Genomic DNA, 18,829 nt, shown 5'->3' with positions numbered 1-18,829 from the left:
GTACTGTAGTGGGCTGCCATTGCCTTCTCCAAGACACTGTGCTAGGGAAGAGCAATAAACAAGATCCACATGGTCCCTGCCTCCCTAATGGCTCAGACAGAAAAGAATCTGCCTGCGATTCAGGAGACCCAGGTTTGATTCTTGCGTCGAGAAGATCCCCTGGAGAAGGGAATGGCTACCCACTCCAGTATTCTTGCCTGAAGAATCCCATGGAGAGAGGCGCCTGGCGGGCTATAGTCCGTGGGGTCCCAAAGAGTTGGACTGAGTGACTAAACCTACTTCATACTAGAAGAGGGCATGCAGACTGGCACATAGGCCTGCATTTACATATTAAGTGACCTATGATGGGGTTGGGAAACACTGGGTGGGGCTGTAAAAGCACATGGTAGAGACGTGTAGCCCAGAGGAAGAGAGGCAGAGGAAGGTAGTCAGAGGCAGGAGCCACAAGAATGGTATTCCTGGCAGAGAGGACAGCCAGTGTGAAGCCTTGGAGGCGAGTGAGACTGTAACTCCATAGAGCAATATAAAACTTGGAGAGACTGCATCATCCTATTAAAGAAAGGGAGAGGGAAAAAATGAGGCTGGAGAAATGGGCTTGAATTAGAGAGTGCAGGGCTTTTATGACTTATTAAGAAATTGTGAGATTTTAATATACAAATATAAATGCTGTCTTAATTTAAAACATCAATATTGTGTGGTGGGCAGCTAGGAAAGCAGTTCCTAAAATGCATATGGAAAAATTAGCATGTAAGAATAATCCTGAAAATTCTGAAAGGAATTTATGAGTAAGACTAATACAAGTAGAAAATACATAAATATATATGTGAAACTTCAGAAGATAAAAAGTTTAGTGCTAGTATGTAAACAGACAAACTGATTAACAGAAGAGGATAGATCCCAAAATAAGCCAAAACACAAGGATGATCTTTATACTTAACCATATTAGAATTCATTTAAATTTTAAATATTTAATTTAAAATTGTTATTTTAAATTAGTGAAGGAAAAGTTGAATAATATAATCAATGGTGTCAGGAGACCTGATAGACTGATCAGCTATCTTGAAACAGTTGTTTTTACTACTTCACCTTTTATATTTTAAAAATCCAGATAGAACAATACAAAAGCATGAAATAGTAGAGGTAAAAGAAGAAAATATAGGAGACTTATTTTATACTTTTATGGAAGGAAAGACTCTTTTTAGCCTCATTTACAATACAGAAGTCATAAGGAAATAATAAATTTTACTACAAAAACATTTAAGTCTGTGTAACCAAAAACTATGATCAACATCAGAAGACAAGCAAAACATTAGACAAAGCATAAATTTTCTTATTGCTAAACAGATTTTACGAATCAATTTTTTGAAAAGGTCACCAATCCAATAGAAAAAGAAAATGCCTAAGGGATATACAGTTCACAGAAAAAGAAGTACAAATGGCTTGTTGTGTGTTAATGGCTCAGGTTTGCCTGGACTTTTTGCGACCCCATGGACTCTAGCCCACCAGGCTCCTCTGTCCATGGGATTCTCCAGGCAAGGATACTGGAGTGGTTTGCCATTTCCTTCTCCAGGGGATCTTCCCGACCCAGGGATCGAACCCTGGTCTCCTGCACTGCAGGCAGATTCTTTACCAACTGAGCTACTTACATTTACATAAAAAGATGTTTAACAAATCATAATTAAAGAATTGTGAAATAAAGCAATAATGCTACACTATTTCCCAGGAATGTGACTGACAAAGGTCAAAAGTTTTGATAACAAACAGTATCAGCTTGGCTGTAGAAAAACAGGTGCTTCCAGTTTGGGTGGCAGAATAAAACGATGTGATCTTTTTGCAAGACAACTTGGCAATATCTATCAAATCATAAATGTCATGCAAATGCCCCTGTAATTCAAATTCTAGAAACTTTTCCTATAGATAAAATTATGCAAGTGTGCAAGAACTTGAACACAGGGTGTCCAAGTAAAAATTAGTCCAATGAAATCTATTCCTTCAATGAGAACTGTGTGACTGTGACAAAATAAGGTTGCAGTACATATGCTGATGCATACATGCGTGCTAAGTTCCTTCAGCCATATCCAACTATTAGGGACTTTACAGACAGTACTTCACCAGGTTCATCTGTCCATAGGATTCTCCTGACCCAGGGTTGGAACCCACATCTCCTGTGGCTTCTGCATTGCAGGAGGTTTCTTGAGTCACCAGGGAAGTCCCACATACGTTGATACAGAAACATTTTTAAGATACACTGTTAAGTAAAAAAATACTGAACAGTAAAAAAAAAAATGTAGACAGTTATATGCCCATATATATGTATACATAAACATACATATATGTGTATATATATACCCACGTATGTGAGTAGACTCACATGCTTGAGTAGACTCTTCCTAAAAGCAAGCATACAAACTAAAATCTAAGTTTCTCCTGGAGAGAGAGGCAGAGGGATTGGCCAGTTGGAACCCATGATGGGAGGGAGAATAACTTTTCGTGATACACTTCTTTATACTGTTTATATCTCTTAAAACATTCAAATATTAATTTTTAAAAACTAATTATGAATAAAAGTCCATATAATAACGTTAATCCATTTCAAAGAAAAAAATGTGCAAAATCACTTTAAAGACTCAGAAGGGTTCCCAGGCTTGAGCAAGTCTTGGCTAAAGGCACTAACCTTTCTAAAGAAAGAATGTGTCAATCAGAATTGGTGCTGGGCAGTGAATAAAGGAGAGAGAAAGGAGTGTCCATCCAGGGGACACAGGTCTGGGCCAAAGTACTTCAAGTTCTGCATTCCCCTTTGTAAAGGCTCTCCCATTATGGAGATGGATGCCTCAGGCAAGCTTAACTTAATGCCATTTAACATTTTAAATGCAGAATTAAGTGCCCTTGCTCTAATTCCAAGATCACCAAGCATGCTTCCAGTTAATAATTTGTTCTCCTTTATAGATCTGCTGGTGTAGAAAGCAACTGTTATGCTGACTGTGTGTCTGAATCTATGTGACAGTTATATATGCTTTACTGTATAGCAATATAGTGATAATCTGGTTTTGTTTTAACCTATAAAACCACAACTTTGGGCTTTAGTTTAAGAGACATGGGGAGCCATGAGGTGATTAGAAGCAATGACATAAGGTCAGCATTTTAGAAAGCCCACTCCAACATAGTGTGGTATATGGACACAAAGAGGGTGAGACTGCAGACCAGAACACCACATAGGAGCTGCTGCATTTTATGCAAAAAATGATGATGGTTTTGAATTAAATTTTTGGTTGTGTAAGTATTTGTTTGATGTTTCTTTCTCCTCCCAGACTGCAAGCCTGGAAAGGAAAAGAAACCAGGTCAATCTTGCTTGCAACCATATCCCAAGTACTTAGCATGACACAGAGCAGATCCCAATTAGTATCTGTTGGAAGCAAGAATAAATGAATGAGGGAATCTGGACAGTAGAGATAAAAAGAATTAGACAAATATAAAAAATATTTAGAGAAGTGACTTGGCAAGACAATAACCGAATGAATACAGGGGTTAAGGAGTAGGAGGAGCCAAGGTTTTGCCATGCAAAACAAAACATTTTGACCAAGTGGGCAGTGGCGCCATTCATTAAGGTAGGGAACACTGGAAATGGGTTTGGGGTGACCATGATGATTTAATTTGGAAATGTCAAGCGTGATGCACTATGACATATCCAAGAAGGATGTTCAGTAGACAGATGACCCAAAGGTCATCACTATAGTTGATGGGGACAATTATTAGGACATCAGGAGAATGCAGAAGGCAACAGAAGTCATAAGTGAGGCTGACATAGCTCAGGAAGAGAAGCAGCCCTAGGACAAAGGCTGAAGGGCTGTCGACTTTTAGGAGAAAAGCAGAGGAAAGGAAGCCTTTAAGTAAGAAGACTGTCCCCAGCCAGATGGTTAGGGAGAAAATGAGAACACTTCATTGACACCGAGGCCAAAGAAAAAGAATGCTTCAGAAGGGATGAGAAATGAGGCCAAGTTCTGCTAAGAAGCAAATAAGAGAAGGGCAGAGAAATTTGCCTTAGATTAGTTCTATGAAGGTCTTTGGGATGCAGTGGAGAGAAGTTTGATGAAGCAGTGGATTGAGACTGGATTCAGAGGGGAGGAAATAGACAGAATGCAGACCAGTCTTCTAAGATCGGCAGTCAAAGGAAGAGAGAAAAGGGCCAAGACTAAAGGGACCTGGAAGGGTTAGAAGGGGACAGAGCCAAAGGAAAACTTTGCTAAGATGGAAGGGACCCAGTCCTGCTTAAATTCTGACACTGACAAAAGGAAGAGATTGAAAATTCAGACGAGAGAGGGCAAGTCATCAACAGAGAAAAAGTTAAAGGGGATGGGATCTGTCATAGAGAGGGAGTGATTAGTTTTAGCCAAAGACACTCCTGCCCTTCCCATGTACTGGAAGGGAAAGGCTGGTTTCAGATACAGGCAGTTTGTTCATATGGAATATAAGTGGATAAAGCCACAAAAATATCACAGTATTGACAGAGAAAAAAATAACCAAACTCAGCTGGCCTGCTGTCATCATAGAAAGCAGGCATGCGGATTGCTCACATCCAGTCTCCATGTCCATGCCTCCCACTATTAACAATAAAAAGTATGCACATTTGAGAGGAAACACCCTTTTTAATTGGCCCCATGTCTGGCTCAAGCTGAAAACAATCACCACGTAAATGTGGGTTTTAGCCTCATGTGCACTGACTGTCCTTATCACATTATATTAAAATTAGATCTCTCTCTCTCTCCCATGTGTATAAGCTACTCAGAAGCTTCTTGCCTCAGTAAAGTACCTAATTGGTCTGTAGCATCACCAGTGTCCTCAATAAACACTAGTTGAACTGAACTAATGTGTGCATGAAGTTTGACTTAGATGACAGGCAGCCCACATGACAATCAGGAAACACGCGGTAAACTATTCCAGCCAGGAGGAAAATGAAACTTGGTGGAGGCAGAAAGATGAAAGTTGATTTCAGGCAAGCTTCTGCTTAGGGGGTCATGGAAAGTGAAGACTGGCAAAAAGGCAAGCCAACTAGAGATCCTTCTGGAGCAGCAACCACAGAAATGGACCAAGAGTGGCCTGAAAAGGTCAGAACACACACACATGGTAGCAGGTATTCCGATCAGATGTAAACGGGTGGATTAGCTGATGCAATTGCCTAAACGTGCAGGTAGACAGTGCACGTTTAAAAAAAAAAGCTAACCTCTGGGCGGGGGGATAGTTGTTTCAATGGGTGGGAAACCTTGGGAGCACTGCCACGCAGGCTGGCAGGGAGAAGGTAACCTGCAAAGCCATCTAACCTGAACCAAAGCGGTGAACCTAGAGAAACTCACAGATAGGACTCTGTTGCTTAAGATACCTACAGACCTGGAGCAAGCTCTGGGTTAGGCCTGGGGGAGGAGGCAAGGGTGAATTCCAGAACAGAAAAGAAAAGACTGGCGCCTGTGGCTGCCTGACTCAGAATCACAGAACTCTTTAGAGATTAGCATCCAACAAATCCCAACCTTCAGTTTCAGGATAATATGTACAGCATGGTGGCTGATGAGATTAAATGGTTTATCCAGGATCCCGAGTTCTGAAACTGTGAGAGTGTGAACTTGAAACCAAACTCCCATCTCCTCATCCAGTTACCCAGAGTCCTTTACACTGCTGCCTCTCTGAGTGAGTTGACCTTGGCAGGCCAGTTTCAGTTGGAACCATGGTGGCTGACCCACGGGTTCTGCAACACAAGACTTCTTCACTGTCCATGGAAGGGGCTTTGCAGCGAACCACCTGCCTGAGTGTGTGTGTACCTGTATGTTGAGGGCAGTGTGGAAGGGAATAAAAATCATGACCAAGAACAGAAGAAGGAGACTGAAGGGTCACAAAGGGAAAAGGCCAAACCCAGGAGGGCAAGGGCAACACGGGGGTGTGCATGTGCTAAGTTGCTTCAGTCGTGTCTGACTCTTTGTGACCCTATGGACTGTACCCCTCCAGGTTCCTCTGTCCATGGGATTCTCCAGGCGAGAATACTGGACTTGGTTGCCATGCCCTTCTCCAGGGGATCTTCCCGACCCAGGGATTGAACCCACGTCTCCTGCATCGGCAGGTGGCTCTTTACCTCTCACTTAGCAGAGGGGCTGTGAAGTAAGGCCAGAAGCAGACCAAAAAGGGTGTGTGGTTTGTGTTGGCTGGGTTTTTTCTCTGGCTTGCCAGAGAACTCAGCGGCCATCATGTCAAGCTCCCTGCCCACCTCAGTTCCCAGGCCTGCACACACATTCTAAGACAAGTGTGCCAAGGCCGAAGAAGGGAAGCAAACTGTCCCCACTGTGAGCCATAGTCAGAGGATTCAGGCCCAGGCCCCTCTGCCACTTTGCAGCAGGGGACTCCAGGGCACATGAAATAAAAGCAACTTTTATGGCAAAGATTAGAGTTCACAAGAGCCCACCTTCTTAAACGGCACGATATTTCAGAGGTCGAAAATCAAAATTCTAATGTCTCTTGGTTTAAATAACACTACTGTAGAACTGTTCGAAAATACCTCACCAGTAATATTTTTTTGTTTCTGTTGAGAACTGATCAAAGAGGACAGACATGTGAGTTTCTGAGTAGCTGGGTCGGATAACCCAGCTCAGAGTCGCTGCCCTGAAGCTCAGATTTCACCTAGAGAAGAACTTCTCTTGGGTTCTCGTTGAGAGAAATCCAGAAAGAGTAAAACAAAATTAAAAGTCTGAGTGGGGATATAATGCACAGCATGGTGGCCACAGTCAATACTGTAATATATTTTTGGAAAGTTGCTAAGATAGTAGATTTAAAATTCCCATCATAAGAAAAAAAAAATGTGCTAACTATGTGTGGTGATTGGACTTCCGAGGTGGTGCAGTGGTAAAGAATCTGTCTGCCAGAGACTCAAGTTAGACTCCTGGGTTGGAAAGATCCCTTGGAGTAGGAAATAGCAACCCACTTCAATATTCCTACCTGAAAAATTCCATGAACAGAGGAGCCTGGCAGGTTATATAGTCCATGGGGTCACAAAGAGCAGAATATGAGAGACTTGCACACACACACACACACACACACACACACACATGCGGTGATAGATATTAACTAGATTTATTAAGGAAATCATTTTGTAATATATACAGATATTGAAAATCATGTTGTAGGCTTGAAACTAATATAACATTGTGTGTCAATTAAATCCCCAAAATGCCTAGACAGTTTAAAGAAGTAAATCTTCAATTGTTATAAAAAACTTTACAAGTCAAGATTCTTAAGTCTGAAAGGACCACACCTAGTAGAGTTTTATGCCTATATTTATATATTCATAGACACATTGTACACACAAATAGAATTCTAGGGTGTGTGTGTCTGGTCTGTTCAGGAAATTATTGGAATATGAAGATTATAGGAAAGAGTGGGCAATAATAATAGGTCACTTTTTGCAATAAAAGAGGGATTCTAAATGATGTATAGTTATCAAAATTTTATTCTATACTAGAAGATACTATATTCTCCAGGGCACATAAATCATTTACCTCTTAAGAGTACAACAGATTACAAAGGAGATGATAGTAGAAGAGAAAGATACAAGATGAAGCCTCAATTCACCTCCTTCCCACTACTGTGCTGTTTAACTTGTGAACATTTATTTGAATAACCACACTTCTCCTAAAATTGCCTGTACTCTCAAGGCCAGATCTGAACAGGTGGGTCTAAGCAGACAAAGCCCTAAGCAAGACTCTGCATAAACCTCTATCCTGAAATACGCTCAGCTTGACCAGAGAACTCCAGGCAAGCCAATCAACCTGACAGTCCCTCTGAGGCTGTCAGAACCTTCCCACCTACTTCAGAGCGAGGTTTTAAACCTAAATAAGCAGATGTCTGTAAAGTGCTCTCCAGGAACCTTGGGGAGAAGCCCTGCGTGAAACCAGAGGTATGTCTCAGAAGCGCGCTTGTACTGGCTTAGCACAGGCCGTGTACAACGTACAAAATCGTAGCAGAATGAATTCTGAATGGGAGTCAACAACTCTTAAGCTTGCTCACTGGCTCTGCTATCCCTCTTGGGGCCATGAGAAGCCAGAAGCAAAGAGAAGGCTGGAAAGAATAGTACTCTCTGGCCACAGGGCTTTCATGGGAGCCAAGACAGATTTTGTATATAAGGTTGTGGGTTCCTCCCTCTACATAACCACCCCTGACTGTGGCAAAGACTCTGGGGCAGTGGCCTCCATTATGCTCTGTCTGTTCTGACCTCGCTCCAATCCTAATCTGCCTGGATGGTCCAGCCGGTGCAAGGTCAGCATCTCTCATGGCAGCCAACTCATGAAGGCCTTTCTCTGCAGCCTGGCTTTTGTGAAAGTGTTAGAGAAGAGGAAGAGTTAAAATTAAAACAAACAACCACACTCACAGTAAAGTAAACAAAAAAATATATTTGTTCTCATGCAAAGATCAGGCTATTGCTTTGTGATCAGTAGTTCATGAACTTTTAACTGCTCTATCTCCAGTAGACACGGGTTCCCATAGACTTAGCCAGACTAAACTTGTCTTCACATCCCTGATGCTTCTAAAATGGTGGGCTGGAGTCAGGTTCAGTCCAAGGAAACAGAACAGAGGGGAGGCCCCCTAGAGGGAAGGTGCTAGCAGGAAGCTTCTAAGCCTCATGATGTCTTTAATGTGCCATGGCCAGAAAAGCAACTCTCTTCTCTGCCCCTCATTCACGCAAGGGGGGTTAAAGCAGAGCATTTCTAAGGCCCCCTTCTCCTTCCTTGATCTTGACTTTAAGTGACCCTGTGAACTTGGACTCATCAGCCCAGCACTAACATGCCACCAGTCTTCTTAGTATCTCACATTTAAAAAGACATGGATGTACTCTGTAATGAACTATATGGGAAAAGAAACTAAAAAAAATATGGGAATATATATGCATACATCAGTTCAGTTCAGTCACTCAGTCATGTCTGACTCTTTGCGACACCATGAACTGCAGCATGCCAGGACTCCCTGTCTATCACCAATTCCCGGAGTTTACCCAAACTCATGTCCATCGAGTCAGTGATGCCATCCAATCATCTCATCCTCTGTTGTCCCCTTCTCCTCTTGCCTTCAATCTGTCCCCGCATCAAGGTCTTTTAAAATGAGTCAGTTCTTCACATCAGGTGCCCAAAGTATTGGAGTTTCAGCTTCAGCATCAGTCCTTCCAGTGAATATTCAGGACTGATTTCTTTTAGGATGACTGGTTGGATCTCCCTGCAGTCCAAGGGACTCTCAAGAGTCTTCTCCAACGCCACAATTCAAAAGCATCAGTTCTTTGGTGCTCAGCTTTCCTTATAGTCCAACTCTCACCTCCATACATGACTAATGGAAAAACCATAGCTTTGACTAGATGGACCTTTGTTGGCAAAGTAATATCTCTGCTTTTTAATATGCTAAGTTGGCCATAACTTTTCTTCCAAGGAGCAAGCGTCTTTTAATTTCATGGCTGCAATCACCATCTGCAGTGATTTTGGAGCCCAAAAAAATAGTCTGTCACTGTTTCCACTGTTTCCCCATCTATTTGTCACACATACATTTATATATATATATTATATATATGTATATTATATATAATATATATATAAAGATTCACTTTGCTGTACACCTGAAACTAACACAGCATTGTAAATCAACTATATTTCAATAAAAAATTAATTTTTAATGATTTTAAAAAGACATGGATGGCTTGGAGAATTCAGAGCAGATGCTGAAAACATGCACACAGGACATGATGACATGGAAGGGCCTCAGATACTCTCATTGCCGGGCTCTAAGCACCACTCCTTACTTCAGAGCTGATGTATAAACTGAACTTTCTCCACAACTGAAGCTTTGTGGAGCTTCAGAATCAGAGTACGGGGTCCAAAGCCCTCAGTTTACTTCTGACAAGCTCAGACCCAGAAACATTAAGGAGCTGCTTCTAGATCACGTAATTCCAGCTTTCTGTAACATGGTGGAGTGGGGAGTTGAAATATGCAAGTTTAGTACCTATGTATTATTTTTCTCCCCAGGTTTATAACAACCACAAGCATTCATTCACTCCTTCATCTCTGAGATCAATATTTACCACTTCACAGTCCTTTGGACAGCCCAGAGAGCAAAGCAAATGGTTAGAAGGCATCCTGATTATGTGGGCTCTTTTCCTCTTTTAATAGAGATCAATCAGAAATCAAATATGAAGCTAAAATTATCAGGCCACTGCAGGGCTCAGATCTGTGCCACCTGGGAGTGGGATTTATGTTTTTTAAAACTTAGAACAAATAGATTATGAAAATGATCAATCAACTATTAATAACTCATGGTTCAGATTTTTTTTCTATCCCTGTCTTTCTCTTACATACACCAAATGAGGGAAAAAATTGCCCTGTCTAAATAACTGCTCCCCTAAATCACCCAACTGATTTGTAAACAGTAAGTAAAATAAAAAATTGACACTGCTATAAGGAGCAGCAGGTACAATGCTACATTCTACCCTACTGCTTTGAACCTACAAGAATCTCTCTAGAGAAGCAGTAAAGATAGTTGGATGGATAATGTCAGGGTATAATATTCAATAATGGCTTGATATTGTTTATTTTGATAACAGGCAGGATGAACAATGAGTTAAAACTGGAGGCACGTGCTTGGTATCAAAGATTTTTTAAAAAGAAGAAGAAGAAACAAAAAGTCGAAAAACAAAAATTAAATTCCTTTTCCCCAGCTAAAGAAAAATTCTAGGTTTTATACCCCTACAACCTAGAGATAGTCAAAGCAATCATGCAGAATGTTCTTGGGGAGAAAGAGACCTCAACTCTCAGCTGTTCAGCCAACTTTTTGACTTAGAAAATGTCAGAAATAACACAAACAGAGGTTTATGGGATAGAAACAGTGAAAGATCTTAAACAAAACTAAACACAGAACTGGGTAGCTATGACCACATCATCTTAATTTCCCAATACTTGCTTGTAATAATATATAACCCAGGCTCTTCGCTCAACTCTAGTGCTCTGAATTCCCATAAGGAAATATCACTTTTCAGAGAAGAAAAATAATCAAATACATTTTCCTGTACAGTTAATGGGAGGTGATGGAGAGGGAGAGGTGGAAGAAAGTAGGGTTAGAAGGTCACAGGGCTTTTCAATTGTTTTATCCAATGTAATAAAAACTTCCTCAGCGTAGAGATAGAAGGTATGAAACTGAGATTTCAAATGGCTGTGCTGAGCTGAATTGTGTGAATAGCTTCACTAGGGAGAAAGAGTGTTTTTAACTTGTTTGCAAGTTGTATTGAATAATGAATGCTGTAAATAAGACAGCCTAATTTATTAACAATTCCAATCTGGCTTATGCAACCACAATGAAAACTTAGGCTGTAGTTCTTAAATGCATGTAAAGCACAATTCAAGGTTCTAGAACTCCCAATGGAGGGACTGAGAAGTAAATATCGGAGTGATAAAATCTGATCCCTTTGAATCCTTTTAAATGCCAGAATATTTTAGTACAATTAACTGCAGCAGTGGAAAAGCTTACGCAGGTGAGAGAGCCAAAATTAATGTATTAATGACATAACATTACAATTTCTTAACCAAGCCAACAGTGAATTACACACAGAGGCTTGAGCAGCAAAAGCTACAAATCCTATTTACGTTGTACTAAGAGGAAAAATATTAGATTGGTCTCCAAATATCAATCCCAAATCAGCGAATATCACCAAAGAAATTTAGAAATAAAAAGTCATTGCTGGTCTTCATAAAATATGGGCAATATAAAAATGCATGCCCTTTCACAGCCATGTAAGTACACTTAACACTTCTGAACAGCACATTAAAAATGGTTAACGTGGTAGGTAGATTTTATGTCATGTGTTTCTGACCATGATTTTTAAAACTCCATGACCTATTTTATGTTTGAACCATATCTCTTACCACTGGGTGAGACAGAACGTGTCTTTTGAGAAGCATTTTGACACATTCTGAAACTTAAATGGCTGATTACATAACTCCAACAACAGACTTTACTGTTGCGTCCTGTTTATATGTGACAATAGTATTGTTTGTAAATTTAACGTAGCACTGCTTTGGGATAATCATCTCCAAATAACAGAAGCTGGCACATTTTAGCAGTGTGACGTTAGGCACATTTTAGCAGTGTGACGTTAGGCAGGTGTGAAGTGTAACTATAGATGGACATAGACCCAGACATAGGCCACATCAGTGGGTAAAGAATATGAGACAGATACTGTGAAGGGAAGATTTTTAATAAAACAGTTCAAACAAGGACTCTGAAAATGAAATGTCAGCATGGCTTAAAACATACGTGTAGAATCAAAAAATAAAATCCTCTCCCTTAATTAGTCTATATGTATATTTTTTTAAATTTTCTACCATGGCTTCTCTCTGAACCTTAAAAGGCACAGTGACTGTGACTTTTCCCCGGTGTATTTAGCCGCTCAGTCATGGCCAACTCTTTGCAACCCCATGGACCGTAGCCCGCCAGGCTCTTCTGTCCATGTGGATTCTCAGGCAATTTCCCCAACATATAGATATTAAGAGATTTACTATTTTTAAATGATATAGTAAACTGTTTCAGCAAGTTCTAATCACACTTTATTTAGCTACATTAGTCCTACTTTTAAAAAACAGAAACATATCATTTCAGCTAAACTTCATTAAACTAGAACTTTAAAACAGGTTATTTTAGGAATACCATTGGGTCTAATAACAAAGTAAAAAAAAAAAAGTGTAATTTGGTTCCAACTGTAGCTGGTATCCACTGGCCAAGAATTGAAAAGCTGTTCAAGCAAATATTAATATGTAAGAAAGAGAGCACAGATGGTGTCATATAAGGATGAGAGTGAAACAAGCCCAACCACTGATGTCATTTTGATATCAAAGCAAAAGAATTCAAAATAATTATATGAAGTGCTTTCCAAACAAGGATCTCAATACATTTTACAGATAAAGACACTGGGGCATAAACTGACAAGGCTCAAATAAAGCTGAGGGAATGAGCAGAGAAAAGTACTTTTTCTCAGAGCTCACCTCTATCAGCTTGACTCCTGTTTCTAAACTAATTCCCCATTCCTATACACCGAGCTTACACACCTCTCCATCCCCTGAATCTCAATGGATTTTCAAATCAGAAGAAGAAAATGAGTAGAAATTAGGAATTATGATTACTATTATTAGATGAATAACTGTGACAAATGCTTTAGTAAATGTAAAAAGAAAAAAATGTAAGCCTGAAAATAGGAACCTGCCATCAGATAAAAGGAAATAACAACAATTGTGAGAACTGATATAGGAAAACTCTAAGCAAATCTGTTATTAATAATTTCATATCTATCAGGCAGCTAAGACCACTCAGGCGTAAAATAATATTTTTTAAAGAGAGTTTTCCTCCAATTATGGCCTTAAAAATACTAAACTGAAAAAAATAATAATTAGCCCTATGTTTCCTCCTTCATTATCTATCTAGCACCTAATATAGAATTTTAAAACAATCACAAAAGAAAACACCATCTAACTGTTTTCAGGCATTCCTCATGGTCTCAAAATAGTCTGAAGGGCTCTGAATTCCATATGGCTTCCTCCATCTGACTACTAACACCGTATCTCATGAAAAAGACACAAATCCTGACAAAAGGCCACCGACACTCTGACCAGCCTGGCGAGCCTCTACCAGCCCAAGCCAGGGTCGGCGCGGTCAGGACCCTACCCACCCTTCCTGTCCAGCTCTGCCTGCTGCTCTCCTTGCCAAAAGGATTGCGATCTGAGCATCCTGGATCCAGCCTGACAGCTGGCTGCTCCCGGCACATCTCAGCACTGCTGGGCCGGCACGTTTTCCTCTGTTCTGTTGTCATTTCCTTCTGCCTGAGCCCTCTAACAAGAGCATCACCAACAGGACAAACAGCAGAGGCTGGGAAGGTCTCTTACTTACATTAAAAAACAGGTTGTCCAGGTCAACAACGTTGGCATAGCCAGGCTTTGTGTTATCCGAGGCGGGGGGCGGAGTGGGGGGGGCGGGCACGGTGTTGATGGGGGAGATGCATGCGCACTCGCCAACCGGAAGGCCACAGCCCAAGCCTTACTTTCAACGCTCTCTCTCCTGGTGTCAACAGTCTCAAGTAAACCGGGAGAAACTTTGCCTTACAATCCTTTTTATGGATGAATAAAATATCATGTTAATGAAACATATAAAAGGGCAAAGTTGCTGGCTGGGGGAATCTCTAATAGAAGGAACAAGGGAATACTAGAGAAAGGACTGGTGAGCCCCTAGTTGGTAACAGATTGTCACAACGCATCAGACGAGGCCAGAAATACACAATTCTGCTTCTCCAATGGACCAGGACAAGTTCAAGCACTTCCAGGGACATAGGGGTCCCAGGGTGAAGACAGTATTCATCAGAGTATTCCATGCTGCTTTATCATCCAACCTCCTCCTGGGGAACTATTCAATGGGCAATTACGATTTATAATCCAAATGATCTCAAAATTCTATCTCTGGGAAGTCAAGTCCAAATTAAATCAGACCAGGCTTTTAGGCTTCCAAGGATCACATTTTCTCTTTTGAGCCCAGTGCATTTCAACACTCGGAACTTCTCCTCTTACAGATTATTTTCAAGGCCATCTCTGGATGCAATCTCCTATGCAAAATCTGATGTATAAAATGAAAAAGGAAACTGGTAAACTCCAGCTCTCAGAGAAAGAAGCTAAGGGGGAGACACTCTAACTTCCTTCAGCAGATTTTTCCAAAGTTAATTATTTTAACCTCCTTTCTCATAAATATTACTGGAACTGCTCCTAACCCAATATACACAGAGAACCTTATGAAACAAAAATGTCCAAAACTTAAGTTATTGCATATGGAAAGACTAAAGCACACCCAGCAGGGCTTTGGAATATAAAGTGTATAAGAATACCATATAATAGACATCTATTATTTAGAACATTTTAAATTATCACACTTCTCCCAGTGTTAACAGCACCAAGGCAGTGAAACAGGTAACTGACACACGGCCCAGCCCTGCACCTCTCTTCTCTGACTTCTCCCCAGACTTGAGACAACACTCATGCCCAGGAGGGACCCGCCTGACCAGCCTAGCCCTAGAGTCAAGGAGAGGATGAAGAAGGAAGAGGACCAGGAACTCACATTTCGGTGATGTTCTCAGGATCTGCACTGGTAGACTCCAGCCTCGGAAACGCCACGATGCCAGGAGAAGGATCGCCGCACCAGATCCGAGAGGCGCTGCACTTGCAGGATGTGGGACAGGCAAGAGCGGCCCTCCAGAAGCCCACAATCAGCCAGCAGAAGCCCCAGAGCCGCGCCATGGCGGGTCCATGCCACCTGGTCCAGGACGACATTCCTAGCCACCAGTACCAGCCCGAGTCAGCCTGAGTGTGTGTTGCTGAGCTGTCCCGGCCGGTCTCCCCTGCCCGCGCCGAGTGGCCTTTGCCGCGCTCACCACTCTTTCCTCTCGGTGCTGAGTCTCAGGCGCGCAGAGCCGAGCGTGTCAGGGGCTGAGCGTGTCCTGTCGGGCGGCACCGTTCACAGTGGCAGGGGCATCTCGGGCCTTGTCACAGGGGGCGCTACCGCCTCTCGGAGCTCCGCTGCGGCCGCCGCTGCATGGCCCAGCGAGCCGAGCACCGGCCCGCGGCGCTCCCGAGATGCTCTGGGGTTCAGGCTTCTGGCTAGACGCGCGCTGCGATCCGGGACGCACCTCGGGGCTGAGGACAAACAGATACGCGTAAGGCTGAGCTCAAGACCCTGTACGCCACTAATTGGGGTACTCTCCCTCCGCGCTCGCGTCACCCCCACCGCGAGCGCAGCTGGGATACTGGGGATAGATAAGTGCCCAGCTCCGGCCGGCCCCAGAAATAAACTTGCCCCTCGATGGCACTGACGCCGCGGGGCACCACTGTGCCCACTCTCTCCCGGTGCCTAAGGCTGAAGGAAGGGAAAATAGGGCAAGGGACAGGATCCCATGGCACCGGCCAGGGGTAGGACTCCTTAAAGGGAGGCGCGGAGATTTCCGAGAACGCTGGTTCCGCGACGGGGCCCCCGAATGATGCTGCAGAATCCGCCACGGCCCCTGGGCGCAGGGGGCGCGGGCAGGTGGCGCGGCGCGTCCCACCTGGGAAGCCGACGCGGCCACCCCAAGGGGGACAATGAGGGCCGAGACGACGGAGGTCACTGTCCGCGCTGCTCACCCCGGCTCCGGCGCCTACCGCCAGCCGGCGGCGCCTGGGTCCAGGCTCCTCCTGCCGCTGGGCACGGAGCTCGGAGAGCTCGAGCGAAGCAGCGAGCAAGGCTCCTGCTCCAGCCTAATTCCGGGAGCCGCCGCCGCCGCCGCCGCCGCCGCCGCCGCCGCCTCTGCTACTGCTGGCGAAGTGACGTGAGGGCTGACGCAGAGCAGGGGCAGAAACTCCAGAAAATTAGTCTGAAATCCAAAAACACACACGCTCATACACACACAAACCCATAACACCCTCCAGACAAAAGCAACAGGGAGGGGAGGGGAATCTGGGGGCGAGCGGGGAGGAGGGAGGCATCGGTGCCACTGGCCAGAAGCAGACAGCAGCAGCATGTGGGAGTTCACACACGCGCACACCCGCACACAGCCTGGCCGTGTAGACGCGCGCGCCTGTGTGTGCGTGTGTGTGCGTGCATTTAGACCCAGGTACCTCTAAGCTGAACCATTCCCCGGCTCTGACACCTCCCAGTCCCTAATTCACGCCCAGGTCTCTTCTAAAATCGCAGTAGAGGCCGTCTCCTCTTTTGAAATGGAAACCGGGCTCGGTTCAGCTCTGAAAAATGCGCTGATTCTTATTATAGGAATCCTCCCTCCCTTTTCCCTCCCCGCTGCATTCTCCTTTCCCATCCTGCCTAAAAGGGAGGACGAGCTATCCTAAAAATAAATAAATATTGTAAACACAGAAACGTGTCCAGCATTGGTAACCAAGGATAACCGCCCCTATTCCGGGTCATCTATTTGGGGATCGGTGTTTTCGGAGGGTCTTCCTGTTAGTGCTTTGGCAGAGGGAGGGCAGTCTCCAAATGCAACTCCAGCTCTCTAAGCGAGTCTTTTTCCCTGTCGTTTTCTGGCATCACACGCCCGGGAAACAGAGACATGTGAGGGGAAGGGAGCGCGCCTGACGCGTATTGGGTTCCCTAAATGCGCGGTAGCAACCCTGGCCTGTCCGATGTGTGGCGCCGCATCATTTTATCTCATCCTTCATCCTGGGAGGATGCAGCCATTCCCTGATCTTAGCTTCACTCCCCGCTATGCCCACCCTCACGAGGGGCACCCAGAGCCCTCGCTCCCCTGCCGTACCTTGAGCGTTTTCGTGTGTGCGTGGGTGAGAGCGAACGCGTGCCTTGCGCCCGCGCTGCCCGGAGCACGACACACATCCAGCTACTGAGAAGCCCGGCGCGGGCAGAGCCCAGGGGTCTCACTAGGGACAAACGAGGTGATCCGGGAGGGTCGAGTGACAAACTCTAACTGCACTGAGGGCGCAGTTAAATGATGGCTGCGGGGCATTCGAAAGCCTTGTCTGAGAATCCGTCTTCCCATTTGCGGCTCGGAGAGTCTTTTTCCGCAGTCATTTAAAAGGGAACTGGGAAAATGCACCGCAGTGCCTGACACTTCCGAGGGCTCTGGTGCCCCCGCGCGGGGAGAGAGCGCCGGGCACGCTTGGGAGCACCAACCCACGGCCGCGGCGGCGCCAGGCACTGCGCTGGGGGCGCTCTCTGGCTCCAGACGCGCAACCCGCGGCGCCCGACGCGTGCGCACCCATGCCCGACCCGTGAGCGGCTCACCAGCCCTCGCCAGCTTCCTCCCAGGAAAAAGGCTGGCAAACCTCCCCGCGAAAAAGGGCGACGGGGATGGGATCTCCTTCAAAAGATAAGTGTGTCCACAAATCTATCCGAAAATGCTGGGGATGGGTAGGATCGAGAACCCTGAACGCCATGGTGAATGCTGAGATCTCGGCTATGCCTTAAATAATACAAGGGAACTGAAAGCATTTAGTGGGGCTTTCATACAGACCCTGGGCTCTGAGTGTAAGTGGGAATCCTCGGGCAACATCCAAATGATCTCTTTGCAGGCCTTTGCAAGGCCAGTAGGCCTTTCCCTCACCGCCATCACTTGGCTGTGACATGCCTTGGGTGCTGAACTGGCCAGGCTGAAGTTCATTTCACTGCTCAGCCCCTGCTGGGTGAAGATGTGCCAAAGTAGAGAAGCCAAGGGCAAAAATGTTTTGGTCCAGGTCATACAAGAACATTCCTCCTCCTGTCTTGCCAGTGTCCTTAAGGGAGCTGCCCCTGCGGAACACCTGGGGCAGGGTGTGTACAGAAATACTCACATCTCTCTCTCACACCTCCACTAGATTCCCATTTTTCCCAGAAAAGGTCTATTTGCACCCTACTGGCAATAAAGTGTCAAGGCAACATCCAAAGGGCCACCAGTTTTAGAGTGGTTTGCAGACCAGAAGATTCGAATTATGTTGGAATATTTTTAGTTTGTATTGTAAGAGATATGTAATACTAGTGTATTTAGAGTCTAAATATGCCCCTACTGAATCTCTCTTAAAATTAAAACTTGCAGCCCCACTTCTAATCAGCTTTCTGTTCCTCCTATAGTTCTTACCATCTTTTAATAATTTACTTATTATATCATTTATAATTTACATTCATATTATTTCTCTGTCAGTAGACTATGAACTCCATGAAAGCAAGGATCTTTATTTTTTCATTAATATATCTCAAGGATGTAGTCAGTATTAAAATATATGTGTGTGTGGTGTTTAATGAAATAAACTGAAGCTGA

General features: G+C 44.1%; 1 protein-coding gene across 5 annotated transcripts in view; it reads right to left on the bottom strand.

The window, feature by feature from the left end:
* NTRK2 (neurotrophic receptor tyrosine kinase 2) overlaps positions 1 to 15,365 on the bottom strand; it is a 389,675-nt gene extending 374,310 nt beyond the window's left edge. For all 5 annotated transcript variants that reach the window (XM_068973783.1, XM_068973784.1, XM_068973786.1 and 2 more), the window contains exon 1: positions 15,154 to 15,365. In XM_068973783.1, the coding sequence (XP_068829884.1) occupies positions 15,154 to 15,365 (212 nt within the window). The remainder of the gene's footprint in view (positions 1 to 15,153) is intronic.
* Between the last annotated feature and the right edge of the window lie 3,464 nt (positions 15,366 to 18,829).

This window comes from Capricornis sumatraensis, chromosome 6, assembly GCF_032405125.1.
Source record: "Capricornis sumatraensis isolate serow.1 chromosome 6, serow.2, whole genome shotgun sequence".
NCBI lineage: Eukaryota > Metazoa > Chordata > Mammalia > Artiodactyla > Bovidae > Capricornis > Capricornis sumatraensis.
The sequence above is the reverse complement of the archived record's forward strand: the minus strand, read 5'-3'. Positions and strand labels throughout refer to the sequence as shown.